General features: G+C 40.0%; 1 protein-coding gene across 4 annotated transcripts in view; it reads left to right on the forward strand.

Moving 5' to 3' along the window:
- Positions 1-396: 396 nt before the first annotated feature.
- The window catches only part of ADAM17 (ADAM metallopeptidase domain 17), a 41,715-nt gene continuing 20,075 nt past the window's right edge, over positions 397-22,036 (forward strand). The window contains exons 1-6 of one of the 4 annotated variants that reach the window (XM_019755936.3): positions 397-669; positions 9,900-10,032; positions 12,732-12,862; positions 14,306-14,394; positions 18,280-18,448; positions 19,917-20,050. In XM_019755936.3, the coding sequence (XP_019611495.1) occupies positions 573-669; positions 9,900-10,032; positions 12,732-12,862; positions 14,306-14,394; positions 18,280-18,448; positions 19,917-20,050 (753 nt within the window). In that variant the 5' untranslated portion in view covers positions 397-572. Of the gene's footprint in view, positions 725-1,167; positions 1,187-9,899; positions 10,033-12,731; positions 12,863-14,305; positions 14,395-18,279; positions 18,449-19,896; positions 20,051-22,036 lie in introns of those variants that run through there. The other 3 variants (XM_074331670.2, XM_088796304.1, XM_074331671.2) reach the window with 3 other exon arrangements.

Consider the following 22,036-nt stretch of genomic DNA (forward strand, 5'->3'; position numbering starts at 1 on the left):
TTTGCCCTGAACCCCACGGCGGTTTCTACAGCTTGTTCAGTAAAATGGGTACCAGGGATCCTAACCAGATGTGGCACCAAGACGAGGGAGAAGGCGGGACGCGCCTTCCAGGGCCTGCTCGCGAGCCCCCGCCTCCCTCGATGCGGTCACCCGGGGACAGAGGCGGGACCAGGCTGGGTCAAGCCAGGACGTCGCGGGCAGCGTCCTGGGGGGCGCCTGCCGAACCGCGCCCGGACGGAAGGTGGCAGGCGGAGGGGCGACGAGAGGGCGGCGCGCCCGCGCGGGGCGGGACGAACGAGGGCCTCCCGCCATGCCGCGCGGCGCTCGGATTCCGGCTGTGGGCGGTGCGGGGGGCGGCGGCGGCCGGAAGTGGGCTGGCCGGCCTCTGGAAATGCTGCCTGCACTTCCGGGGCCTCGACCCGGGCTTGGTCTTCCGGTAGGCGGCGCGGGTGGAGAGCGATTGCAGGGGCCGGGCCGGACGGGTCCCCTCCTCTCCCAATGTGAGCAGTGACCCGAACCTCCGTCAGGCGAAGGCTGTCCAGAGAGGTGGAGCCGGTGGCCGGGCCGGGAACATGAGGCAGTGTCTGCTCTTCCTGGCCAGCTTGGTTCCTTTCGTGCTGGCGCCGCGCCCTCCGGACGAGCCGGGCTTCGGCCCCCCCCAGCGACTCGGTAAAGACCCGAGACAGTGGGCACAGCCGGCGCCGCGCGTCTGGAGCGCGCTGCGGTAGGGGAAGAGCAGGGGAGCAGCATCAGGTGTCTGGGGGCGGGGTATCGGACGACTGTGGCGCGTCCCGAAGTTTTCAGGGTATGAAGGGGGTGTGGCACTGGGAGGTGAGCGCAAGAATGGAGACGGACTGGTCTCCGAAGGGGAAAGGGGCACTGGAGGGGGCCTCTCGTAGTAACTGAGGGCCTGGGAGGGTCTGCTCCGTGGGTTTGTGTTTGGGGAGTGTGTTCGGGAAAGAGGTAAAGGGGGGCTGCTGGCTCGTGTTGGAAGAGGGAGATGTGGTGGCCTCCTGAAGGTTCCTGCCGGGGCTCGGGGCGGGGGATAGGTAGGGCCCAAGGCTGCACAGCGCTTGCTGGCCCTCTCGGGCGAGCAGGCATTTCTCCCGGAGGAGGCACGCATGCAGTCATCTAGTTGGAGGCGGTGACTGGAAAACTCATCTTGGAATTGCGTTTTGTGAACATCGTAAGCATGCACTTAGTTATTTAAATTGTAATTTATTGGAGGTGCTTGGGATGGGCGATGGGCGTTCAAATCTGCCAGCCAGCTCTTGATGCTGTGAATGCCTGCCTTGCCACTTTAAACAAGAGTTATCGGGGATGATGATTTTGATCAGTTTTGAGCCTAGAAAGGCTCAAAGTAGAAAGTAGAGGGTTCTTATCTAGATTTTCTAAAGAGATTGGATTTTAAGGATGGAGGTACATTAAGAGATTCGAAGTTTGGTGTAAGTGTAAACTTACACTGTTAGGGTCTTATTTTTCAAAAGTTGACATATAACGCAGTTTGATTAATTAGTAAAGTATGAAACATGTATTTTCTCAGTGTGCAAAGTTGTAGCCTTAGTGAATTTTCATGGTTTTATTGGTCTCCAAATCCCATTATGATTCAAGATGTATTGTGCAGATTGAGACACCAGTTTTATGACTAATTAAAAATTTTGCATTACTTTACGTGACAATTCTTTTTTCTTATTTAATGGACAGAAATTATGATTGAGAGTGTTAAAGGTGCTGAGCATTCTCACCTGAACAACTGCTTGGTGGTTACCTCAAATTCAAGTGGACTCTAGGTGACTAGTTTAATGAAAGGCAAGGGAGCTTGTTAGTAAGTGCTGAGATGTGATAAGTCAGTACAAATTGAAGGAAAATTTTGAAACAGTCAGGATGGGGGGGAGGGATAGGGTAAAGATCTGCTCCATAGGAGTTAATGCTAATAAAAAGAATAAACATGTATTTTGAGATATTAAAATTTTCACTAACACAACGGTTTCACTTTTATTGTTCTATTCATAGGTGGGAAAATAAGTACCATGAATCCTAGAGATGCACATGCCGTGTTTCCCCGAGAATAAGACCAGGTCTTATATTAATTTTTGTTCCATTAGGCCTTATTTTCAGAGGATGCCTTATTTTTTTCATGTACAACATTTATTCAAATACAGCCATTCATCATCTTCTGGAACAGCGTCATAACGTACTAAATGCATCCGTCTGGCTGAGATCTTAACTGGAGCTTATTTTTGGGGTAGGTCTTATTTTCAGGGAAACACGGTAGGGTAGAGAAAAACCTGACTTTCTAGATCAATTGTCAGCAACATTCAGAGGTCGTAAGGGTTTATTTATGTTTTGGTTTTTTATGACCATGTGTTTTTTATTTACAAAGTGCAGACCACCAGTGCCAGAAAAATGCATAGACTTACCCATTTATTCACCAGATGTTTGAAGAACACATACTGTGTTCACGTATTATGTGTGGCATTGGAAATACCAAGATCAAACAAAACCCATCTTAAAAACGCTTTTGGCATAGTGGAATAGAGAGATATAAACAGACAATTCTAAAACAACCTGGAGGAGAGTAATAGAGCACAATTTGGCAGGTAGTATTATCACGAAGGGGCACTGAACCTAGCCTGGAAAAGTTAGCCAAGGCTCCCTGAAGGAGGTGAGATTTGAGCCCAGACTTTAAGGTGAGGTAGGTGAAGAGGAAAAAATAAGGATACTCCTGATGGGGACACTTAGAGACTGGTTAGAGTTGAAATGAACCTTAGGGATCGTGTCTAGTTTTTTTTTAAACATCAGGAATAATGAATCTGAGAAGTGTGGTGAGTTGTGAGATTCACAGTTAGTGATAAATATGTGTCTTTTGGGTATTTTTTTCTTTTGAAGAGAATTGAGTTTGTGTGGTTTGACGGCTCAGGATGTAATTTGTTGCTTTTAACTTTAACTCTACCATTATTTAGATTGAATTGGTCAAGCCCAATAAATAATTTCATAGTTAAAAGAGCATGGTCAATTGTTTATTACCCTAAAGTGTTACCATAACCACAGTTCCAAATATCGATTAGGGATTTGACTGCGTTTTTCTGAAGGGTAAAAGTATATAATAGGACTCCATAGGTCACCCAAAATGATTTCAGTTGAACAGTTATGAATTGCATAATTTAGGAAGTTATGAGTCATGTGAGCTTTGTCATGATGATATCTTGTTGAAGTTGCAGCTGGGGTATGTAAGTCTCACTTTGATTTCAAAAGTGGTTTCCCTTTGTGTTGCTTTTAGTAAAAGAGGATGTAGTGGGTGGAAGGAAAAAATATAGGTCACAGATGATGGATGAAAGCTTGTATCTGAAACATATGTTTAGAAATTCACCTTGAGGTTATTGGTGTGGGGATTCTCCAAATTGCAGTGTTCATTTCTCATTATTCACAGCTCCATTTTGCTCAGTATTTTGACATCTGGCTTCCTCTTTCGATATTAATTTTGCTTATAGGCTGCATTCTTTTGAAACCCACACACGTGACAACCCTAACTGTTCCTGGGGAAGCATGTAAAAGAGTGATAGGGAAGGAGGGACAGGAATAGGCTTCACCCAGGTGAGAAAGGGAAATCTTTTTTCGCACATTCCTTCCTGAAACCAGGGAGATGGATATCTTCCACTCCTCCCCCTGCCCCCCTTTACCTTGAGTTGTAGGCCCTGACAAGTCTCATCAGCTGCCCTGGTTTCACTTACATTTGACTTTATTCTGATAATTGCTAAATATGTATCTGATGTAGACTTGTTCTCTGATGTTCCACATCGTGTATCCAGCTGCCCAGGTGATGCTTCCATCTCAGTGCTCATGGGCACTTCAAATATAACATGTTCAAAATTACCATCTATTCGTTTGACTAGAAGAGTGATTATATGAGAGAAGGCTTAGGCCAGGAATAGGCAGAGTTGCTGGGAATTGTGGGAGTGGTCTCATCGCCTAACCTGAATTTGTATCCATTTCGGCTGTAGAGCCTTATGGACCCATTCAGGTTTCTTCAGTGGTTTCCTTGGGCTGTGTTGACTTTCCTTTGGGCTCAATTTCCATGTGGCTGGTCTTGCTGGAGCATCTTGGCCCAGGTTAAGTCCCAGTGAAGAGCTCTTGAGGGAATTATCAAGGCAGCTCATCCTCCATCCTCCCTATCAGGTATCAAGCCATAAAATTAAATTTTCAGTGCCCAGGCCCTGGGGTACACTGCCCTCCTTTTCTCATCTCTGAGTCCCAAGGAGGGACCCACCCATGCCTAGGGCGTATTGCATAGTGAGCCACCCCCTTGTCCCACGTGTTTTGGGGAGCGCTGAGGAGCAGGCAGGTTCATGTCTTCTGCACATGCAGAATAAGCACTTGACAGCAATCCTGGCTTTATCTTTTCCACTTCTGGCACCAGAAGTAGGAGAATGGCACTTACAGTGCCATTTTGGGGGAATGCCTTCCTTGTTCTCCATAAAGCAGAACAGTGGAGAGTGAGCAGGGGTCTGCATTATACTTGCAAGTTGTATTCCAGGAAACGCAATTTATTGCAAAAAGAAAAGAAATTAAGTAAAAAGTCCACAAATGTTCCCAGATGCTTCACATACAACACTTCATTGTTTAAAAGTAAGTTTTATCTTAAAAATGTTGACTCTGGCTTGATGAAAGAAATATGGGTACATTTTATGTCATTGCACCAAAATCAATGGCCATAAAAGCTTATCCCAGAGATGAAACAATTTAGGTATAAGAGAAGGGTGGGGTGGAAAACTTACCAAGTCTTCTGCAGGCCACTCTTACATCCAGAAAGCCAGTTTAGTGCAGGTCTGAAGGCCCAGCTTTCTCTTTATTCTTAGAGAACATATGGAAGGAAGGAAGTATCAGCTGCTTTTCACCACTGACGTCAGTGCTGAAAGTCATACAAAAACAGATTTGCTCTCTCCCCACCTAAAATCACTGTATGACTTACCATTGACATAACTGCAAACATAAGACGAAATGCAAGAATCCTGTGTAAATGAACAGTGTAGTTGCAAACTGTACATGAGGAGCAAGATACAATACGGAATCCAGCATCTAGCTGTCCTGTTATATTAACCCCTCCTCCAAACCTGCTTCTACTCATGTTTTTCATCTCAGTGAATGTGGTGCCCCTATGTACTCGGGTACCCAAGCCAGACTCCTGGGGGACGTTTCGTGGTCTCCGCCTGGATTGCTCAGCAGCTTACTAGCTGATTTCCCAGACTCCAGTCTGTTCCCCTCTAGCCTACTCTCCAATTTCTAACTTACAGCTGTTGCTCTTCTCCAAAGACCCGACTCCTTAATTTAGTTCCATGGCCCTTAGTGACCCGACCCCTGCCTGCCTCTTCAGCCTGATAGCTTTTCACATCCTCTGTGCCGGTCTGCTCTCCTGCCCGAGTTGCCTTCCTTCTTTGAAGTATTATTATGTTTTGTGTTGCGTGTGTGCCTCAGCATATGTTATGCCCTCTGCTTAGAACCTGCTTTCTTTCTCCTTCTCTTGGCTTCCTCCTCATCCTTCTGGTCTAAACTTCAGTGCCGGTGCCCTGGGAAATCATCGTTGGCTCCCAGCAGGGTCGTGCTCCTGCTGTGTCCTCCCCGAACTTCCTCTTCCTTGGCACTTGACATACTTTATAATAATTTTGTGTGTGTTGGTCTTTTCACCAGTTACAATATCAAATATATTTCTCTTTCTCCCCATTATACCTCTAGTGCCTGGAAGGCAGGAGGTTTTCGATAAATATTCATTGAATAAATGAATAGGTGGGGTCTGGTGGAAGGGGGAAAACTAAGTGCAGAATGTGTGCACCGAAGGCGGGATGGAAGAGGAAAAGATACAAAAACAGTGAGGAAGGGTAGGGTCTCCGAGGGCAACTGGGTCTCTGAGGGCACGGGAGGGAAACCGTAGCTCGTAGCAGAGAAGAGCAGGGATACCTAAACGATACAGTACTCTAGGCGGACCTTTTGAATTGTCTGTTTTCTGATTTGTGTTTGTAACCTGCTGAAAGGAGAAAAGCTCAGTAGGTTGGTTGCCGGAGTAATTGGTAGATACCTAGGCAGGTGTTCTCATTCCAGGGCGTGCTGGGCAGCCGTTGTGGAGTTTTTAAAAAAAGGCAGTATGACCACACACTGAGCTAAGAAAGATAGGTAAGTGGTTTATACTTAAGTATATTGAGAGATTTGGATATGGATAAAGAATAAAAACTCTTGGGAAGTGGGGGAAATACAAGTTTGTTTAAAAAGCTATAGACAACTAGTGGTTGGAATTTTGGAAGTGAAGTGCCATGAAATCCTGAGTATCTGAACGGTCACTTGCTGTTGAAGGGACAGTAGCAAGAGCAGGTCAGTTTGTTGGGCAAGAGGAGTGTTCTTACCATGGTGTTTGCAATGGTTCCTGGACATCTCCTTATTAAAAGAGGATAAATTATAATTGAAACATATTAAGCATTTTAAAGTGGTTTAGCAAAAGCTACATTTAAAAAGTGCTTGTTATAGAGATAATATACCTAAAGATAACCAGTAATGTTACTGTCTTGTTCTTATTATTTTTTTCTAAGCCTATTTTTATTCATAGTTAAGCTTATGCAATTGAATAGTTTTTTAAAATCTACCTTTGTTTATTGAACTTTATAGCATAAGTATCTTCCTATGTTCTTAAAAATGTAAGAGAATTAAAAAAAAATTTTTTTTTTTTAAGATTTTATTGGGGAAGGAGAACAGGACTTTATTGGGGAACAGTGTGTATACTTCCAGGACTTTTTCCAAGTCAAGTTGTTGTCCTTTCAGTCTTAGTTGTGGAGGATGCAGCTTAGCTCCAGGTCCAGTTGCCATTTCTAGTTGTAGGGGCGCAGCCCACCATCCCTTGTGGGAGTCGAACCGGCAACCTTGTGGTTGAGAGGATGCGCTTCAACCAACTGAGCCATCTGGGAGCTCAGCGGCAGCTCAGCTCAAGGTGCCGTGTTCAATCTTAGTTGCAGGGGGCGCTGCCCACCATCCCTTGCGGGACTCGAGGAATTGAACTGGCAACCTTGTGGTTGAGAGCCCACTGGCCCATGTGGGAATCGAACCAGCAGCCTTCGGAGTTAGGAGCACGGAGTTCCAACCACCTGAGCCACCGGGCCTGCCCATGTAACAGAATTTTAAATGATTGTAACGTTTTTGTCATTTAGAAGTACTAACTTATGTTTTCCAGTTATTTGTTTTAGATTTTTGTTTATAAAAATAATGCAAGGCTGAACAATCACCATCTTTATGTTTGAAAATTTTTGTCTTTGAGCTATTTTCCTTCCTTTAGCCTAGTTCAGGGGTTCACAAACTTGAGTGTCCATCAGCATCACCTGGAAGGCATGTTAAACACAGGTTGCCAGGCCCCACCCCAGGAATTTCTGATTGAGTAGAATAGAGAGGCGGCCTGAAAATTGGCCTTTCTGGTAAGTTCCCGGGTGATGCTGACGCCGCTGGTGTGGGGAGCACTTTGAACAACTGGCCTATAATATTGACAATGAAGCTACAGTATTGAAGTTGGTTCTCAGTCAGTAGGAGTGATTATGATCTTGCACGAAACTTGGGTTCATGTACCAACCTGTATCAGGAAGTGGAAGAGTAAAAGGGTTGTATCAGCATCTCAGCATTGAGAATTCGAGCAGTTTGTGAACGTAGGAGTGCTGGGTATTGTGATGAACAAAACAGAACTCCCTTTTGGCCGTTTTACAGTCTGTACCTTTGTGAGATAAAACAAATATAACTCAGAAGTGCCAGGAGAGAGGGGTAAGCAAAGGGCTTCAGAAGCAGAGGGAGGCGAGGTCATGTTTGGTTGACATGTCAAAAGGAAGGGCACCAAGAAGTAGGTCCAAGAAGAGCTAGGCTGTTTTTAAGGAGTTTCAAAAGTGTGACATCAATAAAGCTTAGGGTTTTCTGCCAGACAGATGCCAGTTCAAATCCCAGTTCCGTGCTACCTTAGCTTTGCGATATTATTCTCCCTGAGTCTGTGTCCTCATCTGTAAATGGGGGTAATACCTCAGGGGTGTTGTGGAGATAACAGAAACACCCAGCGTGATGTCTTGCATCAAACACTCAGAAATTGTTGAGTGAATGGTAAGCTTCTTGAAGGTCTTTCATTGGTGCCTGCTAAGCATTACAGTTAGCAAGGCCAAATCACCAACTACTCTTCATAGGCATAAAAGTGAGTCATGCCTTCTGAAACAGCTTTCCTCTGGTTTAAATTTAAAAGGAAGTTTTAACAGAAAATGGGTGGTACCCAGCAGGTGTGAAATTTGCTGCCACTTTGTTTAATCTTATCTTGAGTTAGATCCTTGAGTGGACTTTGGTTAAATTTACCCCTTGCTGTCTTCAGATTTGCATGGTGAAGCATTTTTCCTCCTTTGACCACTCTTTATAAACTTGGCCCTTCCTGCTCCCTTTCTGTTATCCTGCTTTCATGTCACAGACCTGAGGACGTATATTTTCTTGTGCATTGATTCTCCCTCCCACACTAAAGTGACTTTGTTCTATTTAATGCTCTATCTCAGTGCTGAGACCAGTGCCTGGCACATAGCACTGAATGAGTGAATTGATGAATGAACCAGTTGAGGAAATTTAGGGGAAGGAGAAGAGTATTGGGTCTATTCTTTCTTCTAAACATGGTTTTGTGAGCACATTTAACCTCCAGAGCAGTACGGTTGTATTTTAAGCTCCTGCCACTATAGTTTGAGGACATTTTAAGTCCAGTGGAATGATTTTGAATACCATTGCTTCTGCAGTGATATTTGTTGAGAAAAGAGGAAAGCATCAGCTCAGATATTTTTAGACAGTTTCTACAGAGACTTAAGTCACCAAAATTCTATTCCAAAAATTCTCTTGATTTTGGAAGGGGCAAGAGTTGCTGTTGATGAAAAGTGACTTATCGGGGTAGCATGTAATTTATACTGTTTGCTCTTGCTGTATACCAAATAAAACCTTTTTGTGCTTGTTCTATCTTTGGGACAGTGCGCCTTGGCTTTTCTTGGGTTCTAAGTCAGTCTGGTAAAATAATTAATGTTGATTTTTTTCCCAGGGTTAGTTTGATCTTATGCTTCTACTTCCTAGTGTTCAGTGGGTTGATACTCTGCTGTATCTGTTGAGGGCAGCAGTAATAAGAATATTACCCTTTTTTGCTCTTTAATTTGGAATATGTGATTTTTCTATAAAATACTTACCTTCCCAGTTTTGGCTTGCTCAGGCTATTAATACATTTGTTGCTCTTTCTTACTACACATCAGCTGATAAGGAATTGATGTTGCCCAGGTTGGCAATGGGCAGGTCGGGTTGGCCACCTGGATCTTAGGAGTTTTAAACATGCAAGCCAGAAATGCCTTTAATTTAGAAGTTAGCTCATGCATAATGTGATACTCTTTGAGAGATCAAAATTATCAGTAATATGAACCTGGACTCATGTTCAGATTTCCCTAATGGTCACAAGTATCTTTCCACAATTGGTTTGTTTGACCTGGGATTTAAAAAGGTTTACGCATTGCCTGCTTACTATATCTGTTTCTTTATGTCTCCGCCCCTCCCTTCTGCCCGATGCCATTTATTTCCTAAAGAAATTGGGTTATTTGTTGTGCAGGAATTCTAACATTCTGGGTGTGGCTGATTGCTTCCTGAGGTTATTTAATTTGGCAACATTTGACATTTATGTCTCAAAAACTAGAAGTTAGAATTTGATGAGATTCGGGTTCAACGTATTTTTTGTGTGTGTTTTGGTAAGACTATTTCATAGGTTGTATGCTGGGCACTTCAGAATGCGTTGCATTAGGAGGAGTTTGTTGTCTGACTCTCATTTTAGTAATATTACAATTGATTAGTAGGTTTAGGTGTTAATAACCTTCTTACCTTTATTTCAGAAAAACTTGATTTTTTGCTCTCAGACTACGATATCCTCTCTTTATCCAACATCCAACAGCACTCAGTAAGAAAAAGGGATCTCCAGGCTTCAACACATTTGGAGACACTACTAACTTTTTCAGCATTGCAAAGGTAATTTGAATTATTCATAGAGAATGTTGGGGTAAGGGGGACTTGGTGAAACCATTCATTACTTGATGCTGATAGTAAATCAATAGATTTTCTGTCTTTACATAGTAGTAGAGGGCAAAGTAATTTAAACGAAGATCATAAAATTAAACTTGGATGTGACTATTGTTGAAAAAGCATGGAAATACCAAGGGATTGTATAATGAGGTAAAAAGTAATTTTATGGAAAAAAAAGAAACTGAAATTTGCCTAGAGGTTACATTTTCTCGCTCTTTTTTTTTTTTTTTTTTTAATAAAACAAGAAATACAGTTATTTTAAAGTAATGAAGTTAACAAATATTGTTTTGGTACATTTTTGATAATGTTATAATTTTTTATTTTTTAAGATTTTATTTGGGGAAAGGGAACAGGACTTTACTGGGTAACTTCCAGGAGTTTTTCCACGTCAAATTGTTGTCCTTTCAATCTTGGTTGTGGAGGGCACAGCTCAGCTCCAGGTCCAGTTGCCGTTGTTAGTTGCAGGGGGCGCAGCCCACCAACCTTGTGGGAGTTGAACCAGCCATCTTGTGGTTGAGAGGATGCGCTCCAACCCAGTGAGCCATCTGGTAGCTCAGAGGCAGCTCAGCTCAAGGTGCCTTGTTTAATCTTAGTTGCAGGGGGCATTGCCCACCATCCCTTGCGGGAGTCGAGGAGTTGAACCGGCAGCCTTGGGGTTGAGAGCCCACTGGCCCATGTGGGAATCGAACTGGCAGCCTTCGGTGTTAAGAGCGTGGAGCTCCAACCGCCTGAGCCACCGGGCCGGCCCATAATTTTTTAAAAAAATTAGATATTTGTTCCTCATATAAGTGAAATATCTCAAATTATTTGAAGAGGGCTAGAACTGATAAAGAAATGAAAGTGATATATACCCAGCTAAACGGACCATTAAAAATAGAAATGAGGCACAAACCTTCTAGTTATAAAGTAAGTCCTGGGAATGTAATGTATATCATGATGACTATAGTTAGTAATATTGTAGTGCGTATTTGAAAGTTGCTAAGAGAATAGACCCTAAAAGTTCTCATCACAAGAAAAAAAAAATTGTAACTGTATGATGACAGGTGTTAGACATATTGCGATTATCATTTTGTGGTATATACAAAGAAAATAGATAATGAAGATAATGTTATTTTAGGTGGGTTAGTATCAGTTTGTAATACTGTAAATCTTTAAACCAAAAGTCAGAAAGGTAAATGAAAATGTTAAGTCTATAAGTACATGACTTGACGTAATTTTGGAAGGATAGAATAAAATGTAAATTCTGACTGACATATCATGGTGAAGGTTTTATAGTTCAGAGATGAAGATTGTAAACTCAGAAAACAGGAACTTTACCATTACTTGGTCCTGAGTTTACAACAGAGCAGATTATTAGTGTAGAAAATTAAGAATACAATTTCAGTGATTTTTTTTTTGGAAAGAACATTAAGTAAAAATAATATTGAGACTCCTAGAGAGCTCTAAAACTAAATAAGGCATTTATAATAGGGATGATTTCTTTTCAAAGTTCTCAGCATAACTGTTGGGGGAAAAGTCATAACTGAATGTGTGGGAAGATATGTTTTGGGATAGCAGGCGAAAATGTTCCAAGGTTTTCTGAAATAATGTTCTATTGTTTCTTTCCTTATGACCCTAAAAAAACCACAAGCAAGCTAAAATTACCTTGTTATGCTCAAAAAGTTAAAAATATTTGTTACCATGGAGACAGTCTCAGTCTAGATTCTTCCTGGCATTTTAGACCTATGCAAACCCATGGGGAAGTAATATTTTCATATTTTCAACACCGCAGCTGACAAAATTTGTTCCTGTGGCTGAGATGAAAAACATACCTTTCTTTATCTTTGGTGTTTATAGGCACATTGAAAGGACTCGGTAAATAATAATTGAAAAGTTCTTGCTCACCATGCCCAGTTTTTATGTCAGGACTGAAACTTGTAGGAAACAAAAGAATATTAAGCCAACAATGTGTATTTTAATGTCTGTGTTGTATTTGCCATATAGTTATTTTCCTCTTGGTATTGTGGATTACTATTTTTCAAGATAAGTTCCCTGTAGAAGGAAAAAAACATGAACACTTTTAAATAAAGAAAGGACATTTATGAACTTTGCACAGCAGTAAGACGAGCTTGATTGTTAGAGGCAGCCTTCTGAAATAAACCAAGTTCAATTTTCAGTTTCGCCATTTACTAGCTGTGTAACCTTGAGTATGTTGATTAATCTTGAAGCCCCAGTTTTTACTGTGTGAAGTGGAAATAACATATACAGGACATCTAGCGCTGAGTAGGTGTTCAATAAATGGTATCTACCAATACCAGTCTTTAATAAGTTTTTAAGACAAGCAGGACACCGACTTATGCTATCCAGATGTGTGTGTGTTTCCTTATTCTTCAGTTTCCAGAAAAGATGAATGCTCAAGCTCTTTGAATCTTTTTTCCCCCAGTTCTAGTTTGTTTGGTCTGCCATATTCTTACAGCTAAAGAAATCAGTCTCTGTCTTTACAGGAGATATATTGCTCTAAGTAACTAGTAAAACTGTAGTGGAAACTTGCATAGTATTTTATTAATGTCAACTTTTGTCACCTTTTTAAAGAGAGTTTACTTAAGTGAAAATTAGGCTTCTATTTTATGTGTTTAGAGTAAAATATGGATGCTTTCTTTCTTTAGGCATTTTAAATTATACTTGACGTCAAGTACTGAACGCTTTTCCCAGAATTTCAAAGTTGTGGTGGTAGATGGTAAAAATGAAAGCGAGTACAGCGTCAAGTGGCAGGACTTCTTCAGAGGACACGTGGTTGGTGAGTATGGAGCTTGCTTGTTTGCCTTTGTGTCTGGGGTGTTAGGTATCGGAATCTAACTTGATGGTGTGTTCTTTTGAGGGGAGAGGAAGAAGGGGTGTTGAAGAACTGCTGTTATTTGTTTTACTTGAGCTAAGTTTGGAAGCAGAAACACTCAAACAGAAGCATATGGGTATTATCCAGCATGTCATAGTAGCTGGCTATTTTGATGATTACAATGAATTTCCTCTCAAGTGATGAGCATTTAACCTCTTGTCTCCAGAAAAGAATTGTAGGCTTCCCTTATGAGATTTTAAACAGGGAAGCTAGGAGATAAAATAACTGACTTTATGATCCTGTTACATATTTAAGAAAATATATCAAGCAATTGTGGTTTACTTCCAGAACTTTTTCTATAGTAAGAAAAAAATGGCATTAAAACCCTCAAATAGCATAGCTTAGGACCTGTATATTCCAAATCTTGCTTTCTGCCTTCTCTTAGTTCTTTCTTACCCAAAAGTAGGTAAAGTTATTCCAGAAGGAAATCTGCATGTTTGTTTGTTTTAGTCTATAACACACTCTAGATCATTCTCATAAGAGGCTTGAGGGGAAGAGATAGGTTTCATGACTGGAGTTGATGCTATTTCTTAGGAGTGAGTAGGGTTTCCAGGCGGGAATTCCCGCCAGTTCTCAGGAATTCTATTTGCTTTTCCGTTCCTGAATCCCAAGAAAAGTTGGTCGGGAGATCGGGAAAATCGGCTCCTTGAACCCAGCAATACCCACAATGGGAAATAAACATACTACTCGCAATGTATCTCTTAGATATTTTTCCTATTTATCGCTAGGGTTTCTGGGCGGGAATTCCTGCCTGTTCTCGGGAATTTTTTTCAGTTTTCCATTCTTAAATCCTGAGAAAAGTTGGTCGGGAAATTGGGAAAATCAGCTCCTTGAACCCAGGTGGTTGGTAGTATCGGCCATCACTGTGGAAACGATTCAGCATGGAGAACAGAAAATAGTTTATATCTCGGGATTCGGGAACGGGAAAGTGAAAAAAATTCCTGAGAACGGGCAGGAATTCCCGCCTGGAAACCCTAGGAGGGAGACTATCTAGCTGCTTTCTGTGGCCTGTGTTTCATGGCGGTAGATTTCTGTGGTCTCTAGGCATTAACTCTGATGAAGGGCTTGATTGATTTTTGTTTTAAACTTTTATTTGTGTAAGTATGTTTTTCCAGGACCCATCAGCTCCAAGTCAAGTAGTTGTTTCAATCTAGTTGTGGAGGGCACAGCTCACAGTGGCCCATGTAGGGATCGAACCGGCAACCTTGTTGTTAAGAGCACCACGCTCTAACCAACTGAGCTAACCGGCCGCCCTCAAGGGCTTGATTGATTTTTAATGACAATAATGCAGAGTTTATTTTTTGATATAAATATTTTTTAATAATGAAAAAATTTCTTTCTCTTCAGGTGAACCTGACTCTAGGGTTATAGCCCACATAGGAGATGATGACATTACAATAAGGATCAATACAGATGGGGCAGAATATAATATAGAGGTAAATCTACATGTGATTTTTTTTCCTTAGGAACATTTATCTGATTATTTTTTCAAATTTCTGTTTTAAATTATTGGAGTAACATTGGTTAATAACAAATTTCAGGTGTACAGCATTATAATATGAATGACATCTGTATACTACCGTGTTTCAATAAGACCTAGCCAGACCATCCGCTCTAATGTGTCTTTTGGAGCAAAAATTAATATAAAATCCAGTATTATATTATATTATATTAATTATAATGTACCCGGTCTTAGATTAAAATAAGACCAAGTCTTATATTAATTTTTGCTCCGAAAGATGCCTTAGAGCTGATGGTCTGGCTAGGTCTTATTTTCGGGGAAACACGGTAATTGTGTGCTCACCACCTGAAGTCTACTTGCCTGTCACCATGTGTTTGACCCCCGTTATCTTTTTGTTCTCCCCTGATCCCCCTTCCCCACTAGTAACCACCATTCTGTTGTCTGTATGAGTTTGTTTTATTTGTTCATTTGTTGGTTTTGTTTTATATTACACATATGAGTAAAATCACATGGTTCTTGTTCTTTTCTGACTTATTTTACTTATATATCTCTGATTTTTAAAAAGCTATTTCTCAATTGTTTTAAGAAGACAGAAGTCTGTAATTACACATAGTTGTATTTAAAGTTGTTTTTTTTAACCAGGAAAGTAGATGATTTTTTTTTTTTTAAGAAGACATTTTTTACAAATAGCTAAGAAGCTGTCAGAAGGTGCACCCTGGGTTTCTAAGTACCATAGTTGAGAAAAAGTCACATGTCGGGTGGATAATAGGAAGAGAAAACTTTCTTTCCCTCCTGACTCATTTTTTCCTTATTTCTTTAATAATCCTACTATAAGTGTAAACATTCTCAAGGTGAAGGCAAAGTCTTACTTCTTTTCTCTCCTAGATTCTCTGGAAATGCAAGATTCATCAAGGGTGGTAATTTATACTCTGAGAGGTTAAAAGAGGAAACTCTAGGAAACTCAGGCCCTGGCCATTCTTTAATAAAAGAGCTAGCAGTAGAAACTGAGACGGTAATGTACTGGCCACATTTGTGCGAGACACAGCCATGTGTTAGATACTAGTCTGGAAAACACAACATTTGCCACAAATTTGTGGATCAAAGTGATTATTTTGAGGTTGATATCACCAAAATAAAACACCTGTGGGAAAACTGGAATTAAGGTTGGGTAAAGTGAAAGTTTCGAGTACTCTTGAGTGCTGATAATCAGTGCATCATCAAACATTCTCCATTCATCGGCAAAATCTCCTTCATAGATATTTTTTTTGGTTTTCCTGTTTAGGGTCCAGCTGAAGTTCTTGCTTCTTATTTAGTTATTCATCAGATGATTTTTTTTTTTTCCTGGCAACTTATTAGTAATGATAATTGGATTGCTTTTATAAGTAGTAATAATAGTAACCGCCTTTAGTTTGAAATCTCAATATATAACTGGATTCATTATTTTACAAATAGATAACTGGATCCGTTATCTTCAAGATAGGTATTATTACTATAATACTTTACCCAATGAGAAAAGTGATGCTCAGACAAGTTACTTGTCCAAGGCACATGATAGGGTACAGTTGAGGTTTAAACTCAGGTGTCTGATCCCAAAGCCTGCTGTCTTTTTCTTTGCTAGGTGGGCTATATTAGGAAGCTATTATTATGAATTTAGAAATGTTTGATCTAAAAGAAAAATTTTCTCCTTTGCTGCTTGCAGGCCAGGTGAAAGTTTCTGCAGCTGAGTTAACTTTTTGAGGTCTCTGTTAGCCCTGAGGTTCTGTAGCCATTGTTTCTTAAATCTGCCTCATACATGGTTTATGAAAGAAGACACACACACACACACACAGACACACACACACACATTTAACAGCTTTATTAAGATACAATTCATGTACTGTATAATTCACGCATTAAAATTATATGATTCAGTGATTTTCAGTATGTTCATAGTTGTGCAGTCGACACCATGATCAATTTTTAGAACATTTTCATCACACCCAAAGAAACCACTTACTCTTTAGCAGGCCAACTCCCCTAGCCCTCGGCAACCACTAATCTGCTCTTTTAAGATTTGCCTTTTTGTCTTTTTAGATTTGGCTGGTCATTTCACATACATTGAATCATACAATACGTGGTCTTTTATGACTGGCTTCTTTTACTTAGAATGTTTTTAAGCTTCGTTCATGTTGTAGCATGTGTCAGGACTTAATTTTATTGCCAAATAATGTTCCGTTGTATGGATATAACACATTTTGCTTATTCATCACTTGGACATTTGGGTTGTTTCCATTATGAATAATGCTGACATGAACATTTGTGAACAAGTTTTTGTGTGAGCATATATTTTCATTTCTCTTGGGTATATGCTAAGTGTGGAATTGCTGGGTCATATGGTAACTATTTTTAACCTCTTCAGGAACTGCCAGACTATTTCCCATAGTGACTGCATTTTACACCTCATCATTTTAGATTTACTGCATTTTATGTTCCGTATTACATTCTCACCAGGAGTACGTGAAGGTTCTAATTTCTCCACATCCTTGCCAGTACGTGTTGTTATCTGTGGTTTTGATTATAGTGTCTCTTCATACCCATTAGTAGTGGTTTTGGTTTTCGTTTCCATGATGGACATAGAGATACAAATACATTTCATATATTTTTTGTACATTTCCCACAAACTGGTTCTGAGAGAAGAACTTGTTTTTGAAATAACAGAAACTTCCTTTTTACTTGGGTAACTTTTGCATATGTTAGTTCAGATTTACTGTGGTCTTGCAATATTGTAAGTGAAGATTTTTTTTTAAAAGATTTTATTGGGGAAGGGGAGCAGGACTTTATTGGGGAACAGTGTGTACTTCCATGACTTTTTTCCAAGTCAAGTTTTTGTCCTTTCAGTCTTAGTTGTGGAGGGCGCAGCTTAGCTCCAGGTCCAGTTGCTGTTTTTAGTTGCAGGGGGCACAGCCCACCATCCCTTGTGGGAGTCGAACCGGCAACCTTGTGGTTGAGAGCCCGTACTCCAACCAACTGAGCCATCCGGGAGGCAGCTCAGCTCAAGGTGCCATGTTCAGTCTTAGTTGCAGGGGGTGGAGCCCACCATCCCTTGTGGGACTCGAGGAATTGAACTGGCAACCTTGAGGTTGAGAGCCCGTGCTCCAACCAGCTGAGCCATCCAGGAGGCAGCTCAGCTCAAGGTGCCGTGTTCAATCTTAGTTGCAGGGGGTTGAGCCCACCATCCCTTGAGGGACTTGAGGAGTTGAACTGGCAACCTTGTGGTTGAGAGCCCACTGGCCCATGTGGGAATCGAACCGGCAGCCTTCGGAGTTAGGAGCACGGAGCTCTAACCGCCTGAGCCACTGGGCTGGCCCCTGAAGATTTTTTTAAAACCATTTTCCATGAAACTAATAAGTTTTAGGCATGTTGTTAAAAGTTATTAGTCTTCTCTCAAGAAAATGTGTTTGTTCTTTTCTGTGCATAAAAAGATGTTAAGGAAACTAGAATGAAAATGCACAAGAACAGAAACCTTGTCTAACTTTCATTGATGTATGTTCATCAGCTAAGAACAGGGCCAGCATACAATAGGTGTTAACATAAATATTTTTGAATCAGTGAATGGGAAAGGATATGCATTTTCTCTTCTGGATCTTCTAAAAGATTTCCTAACTTGTGCAAAATAATGTTTTTCTTCATATGCAGATAAAATCAAAGAGTAATAATCCACGTATTTATCAGCATAGAAACTCGCCTATAAAAACTGAAATGATTTATTTTTGATAAAATGACCAGTTTATTTTTGATAACTGGAAATGAATGTTATCTAAAAATAATGTTTAGGAATTCTTATATTTTCCATCTAAATAATGTATGTTTTCTATTTTAGCCACTTTGGAGACTAATTAATGATACTAAAGACAAAAGAATGTTAGTTTATAAATCTGAAGATATTAAGAATGTTTCACGTTTGCAATCTCCAAAAGTTTGTGGTTATATAAAGGCCAATAATGAAGATTTGCTTCCACATGGACTGGTAGACAGTGAGCACCCTGATGGTAAGACTTATAATGTATTTCTAATGAGAAACAAGCATTACAGCTGTCTTCAGTAGAGGCGGTTGTTAATTGATTAAAAAACAACGTGATTATCAAGTAACTATAGTATTTGGCTTAAAAATAGAGTTCTGTTCAGAAATTCTTAATTCTTTTGTCTATAATATAAGAAATGAAAACACTAGAAAATAATGGTAACACTAAAGATTGGACTTAAAATAAGATTGGGGAAAGGGAAATTCAATAATCTGAGGGAAAACATTTTTTATTTGCTGGTATTTAAAAATGACAAAATAATACTTTTCAAAAAAATTTTTATTGGGGAACAGTGTGTTTTTCCAGGACCCATCAGCTCCAAGTCCAGTCGTTGTTTTTCAGTCTGGTTTCGGAGGGTGCAGCACACTGGCCCATGTGGGGATCGAATGGGCAACCTTGGTGTTATGAGCACTACGCTCTAACCAACTGAGCCATCCGGCCACCTGAAAAACAATCTTTAGATAAGTTTATAAGAAATAGTTTATAGCAAAGAGAGTTCTATACTGTTTAGAAAGAAGAAGGTTATCAGTCTTGGGACAGATCAATTTAGAATCATTTAAAAACAGCCATCTTGGAGAAGTATTCTGCTGTGTTCATTTTTGAAAACCTTAGAAAATATTACTAGCATTTTAGTATATAAAGAAATTCTTAAACTATTTGATAAGAAAAATGACCTATTAACACCAAATCATTTTTTTTTTGTTTGTTTGCTTTTTTTTAAAGATTTTATTGGGGAAGGGGAACAGGACTCTATTGGGGAACAGTGTGCACTTCCAGGACTTTTTTCCAAGTCAAGTTCTTGTCCTTTCAATCTTAGTTGTGGAGGGTGCCGTTCAGCTTCAAGTTGTTGTCCTTTCAGTCTTAGTTATGGAGGGCGCAGCTCAGCTCCAGGTCCAGTTGCCATTGCTAGTTGCAGGGGGCACTGCCCACCATCCCTTGTGGGACTCGAATCGAACTGGCAACATTGTGGTTGAGAGCCCGCGCTCCAACCAACTGAGCCATCCGGGAGGCAGCTCAGCTCAAGGTGCCGTGTTCAAATGTAGGTGCAGGGGGCGGAGCCCAACCAAATCATTTTTAATGTTTGACTATCTTGATATTTTTACCCTTACGTAGGTTCATTCATGGACTTCATCTAGAATAAAATAACAGTCTCATAGGCCAGCAATGAATGGTTGATTATTTTACTCTTAAGTACTTTGTAAAGTTTTCTCATTTTAAAAATTAAGGAAGGACTTTTCCTTGATTTTGAATTGTACAATTTTAAAACCTCATACTGCTTTTCACTTTTCTGTCTTCCTCCAAATTGCTTTTTTTTTTCAAGATACTGAGCTCAAATAATGTTTATTTCAAAAATTTGCTAGATTTAAAGTGTTTCTATAAAAAACTCCTTGTTTTGATGAATTTTGATTTAATAGTGCGTACAAATTCATACTAGAGCTTATTCATCGGGTGAAAAGAAGAGCCGACCCTAATCCCATGAAGAACACGTGTAAATTATTGGTGGTAGCAGATCATCGCTTTTACAAATACATGGGCAGAGGGGAAGAGAGCACCACTACCAATTACTTAGTAAGTATTTGATATTGGATGAGCTAATTGGACAAAAAAATCATGTAGGTAGACAAATTCCATTTAAGAGAAGACTGCTGTAATTTGAAATGTAATGAAACTAGATCTGTTTCAGATACTATATTATTTTGTGAAGTATTTGGGGGTTATCCTCTGAGGTTCTTACGTTACTGTATAGAGACTCTAGTTTCAAATTTTTGAAAACCTATTGTACCTTTGAACTACTATTTTCTGCACATTATAATTTTTATGCCTATTAGGTTTAGGGAGAGTTCATAACTTGAACTCTCTTCTTTATACAAGTGAATTCTTTGAAAACATTACTGCTACTATGTTTCCCCGAAAATAAGACCTAGCCAGACCATCAGCTCTAATGCATCTTTTGGAGCAAAAATTAATATAAGACCCGGTCTTATTTTACTATAATACAAGACCAGGTCTTATATAATAAAATAAAATAATATAATATAATAAAATATAATATTAATATAATATAATACCGGGTATAATATAATATAAGACCGGGTCTTATATTAATTTTTGCTCCAAAAGATGCATTAGAGCTGATTGTCCGGCTAGGTCTTATTTTCGGGGAAACGGTATAATGGCAGTGACCTTATTGGTGACACATGTTGATGTATGCTCTAGAGTGGGGGAAAAATTATTTGTATGAACCTGTGTGTATTATTTTGGCTTATATGTATATTTCAGAGAAGATGGTTAGCTTGGTTTATGTCATATAAAATAGCTAATTATTGGACTATAACTGCATGAAATAGATGGGACTTTCATGGTCATAACTAACTTTCGGACAGAGATGTGAAGGAAAGATTACAGAAGTACTGACACTGGATTTTTAAGCTTTTACTATTACAATTTTAAAAGTCAAGGGAGTCATTTTTCACTGACATTTTTTTGTTGGTATGACCTCATTTGTCATGATAACTTGGCACTGACCAAAATACTGTTTAGGAAATAAAAGAGAATGCAGCTATTCATGAACCGAGAGCCTCGTGCAGTAAAGACGTCTTTCTCATCGCCTTGCTTTTCCCGTTCTCTGTGTGTTATTGGTCCCCTCCCTCACCCTTCTTTCTCTTCCATGTTGAGTGAAAGAATGTATTATGAGGTTAGTAGGAGTAGTGTGTGAAGTCATTATAATTCTTGTTCCTAAGTAAGAGATTCTTTCTTGAAAAAGTTTCTGAATATGGTCTTTGTATTAAGGATCTCCTCTTAATTTATTTCTTTGTTCATTGCACCAAGAATATGAATATAATGAGAGGTTTAGTCTTAAAAATTGCATTTCTTTGTCCTACAGTTACTATCAACAAAGAAGAGTTTCCTAGACCTGTAACGTGCTTCCCAGTTGCCCCAACATACCTCATCCTCCCAGTTTTGAACAATAAAATATTCTCTTTGAGATGATAGGTAACGAGCATTTTGTTATGTAGTGTGAGCCGTCCTTTGCTGTTGTACTGTCCCTCTCTACCCACCTTACCCCCTTCCCAAATCAGAGCACAGAGGAAAGGAGGAATCGAAACCATTTCTCTGGCTCTCTTTTCACCTGGCCACTCCGCCCGGTGAGGGGCCCGGCACAGGCTTGGCAGTGTCTGGCACGGCTCCTTGCCTCTCTCCGGGGAAGGTGCTGGGGGGACTTGCCAAGAGAGAGTGAAGACAGAATACTTTTTAGGAGAGAATATTTTAAGTAAATTGACTGTTAACTTTCATTTTTGTAGTTGACTAGAATGGCAGTTTTTTAAAAAGGCTGTTACTGTGTATTTTGGTTCCATACCTAATTAATTACTTGGGTTTGTGATAAACTTACCACTGCTTGATGCTAGTAACAACTCTTTGGGGCTAGGAATAATTTGTTAGCACTATCAGTGATAAAGAATAACATCTTAAAGCTAGTTTTTGTAATTGGTAGAAACTTTTACCATGGCATTTTTTCTAAACTGATTTTTTTTATCTCTGCAGAATTTGTTACAT

This window comes from Rhinolophus sinicus, chromosome 2 (genome assembly GCF_057876585.1).
Source record: "Rhinolophus sinicus isolate RSI-liver-muscle chromosome 2, RSI-T2T, whole genome shotgun sequence".
Classification (NCBI taxonomy): Eukaryota; Metazoa; Chordata; class Mammalia; order Chiroptera; family Rhinolophidae; genus Rhinolophus; species Rhinolophus sinicus.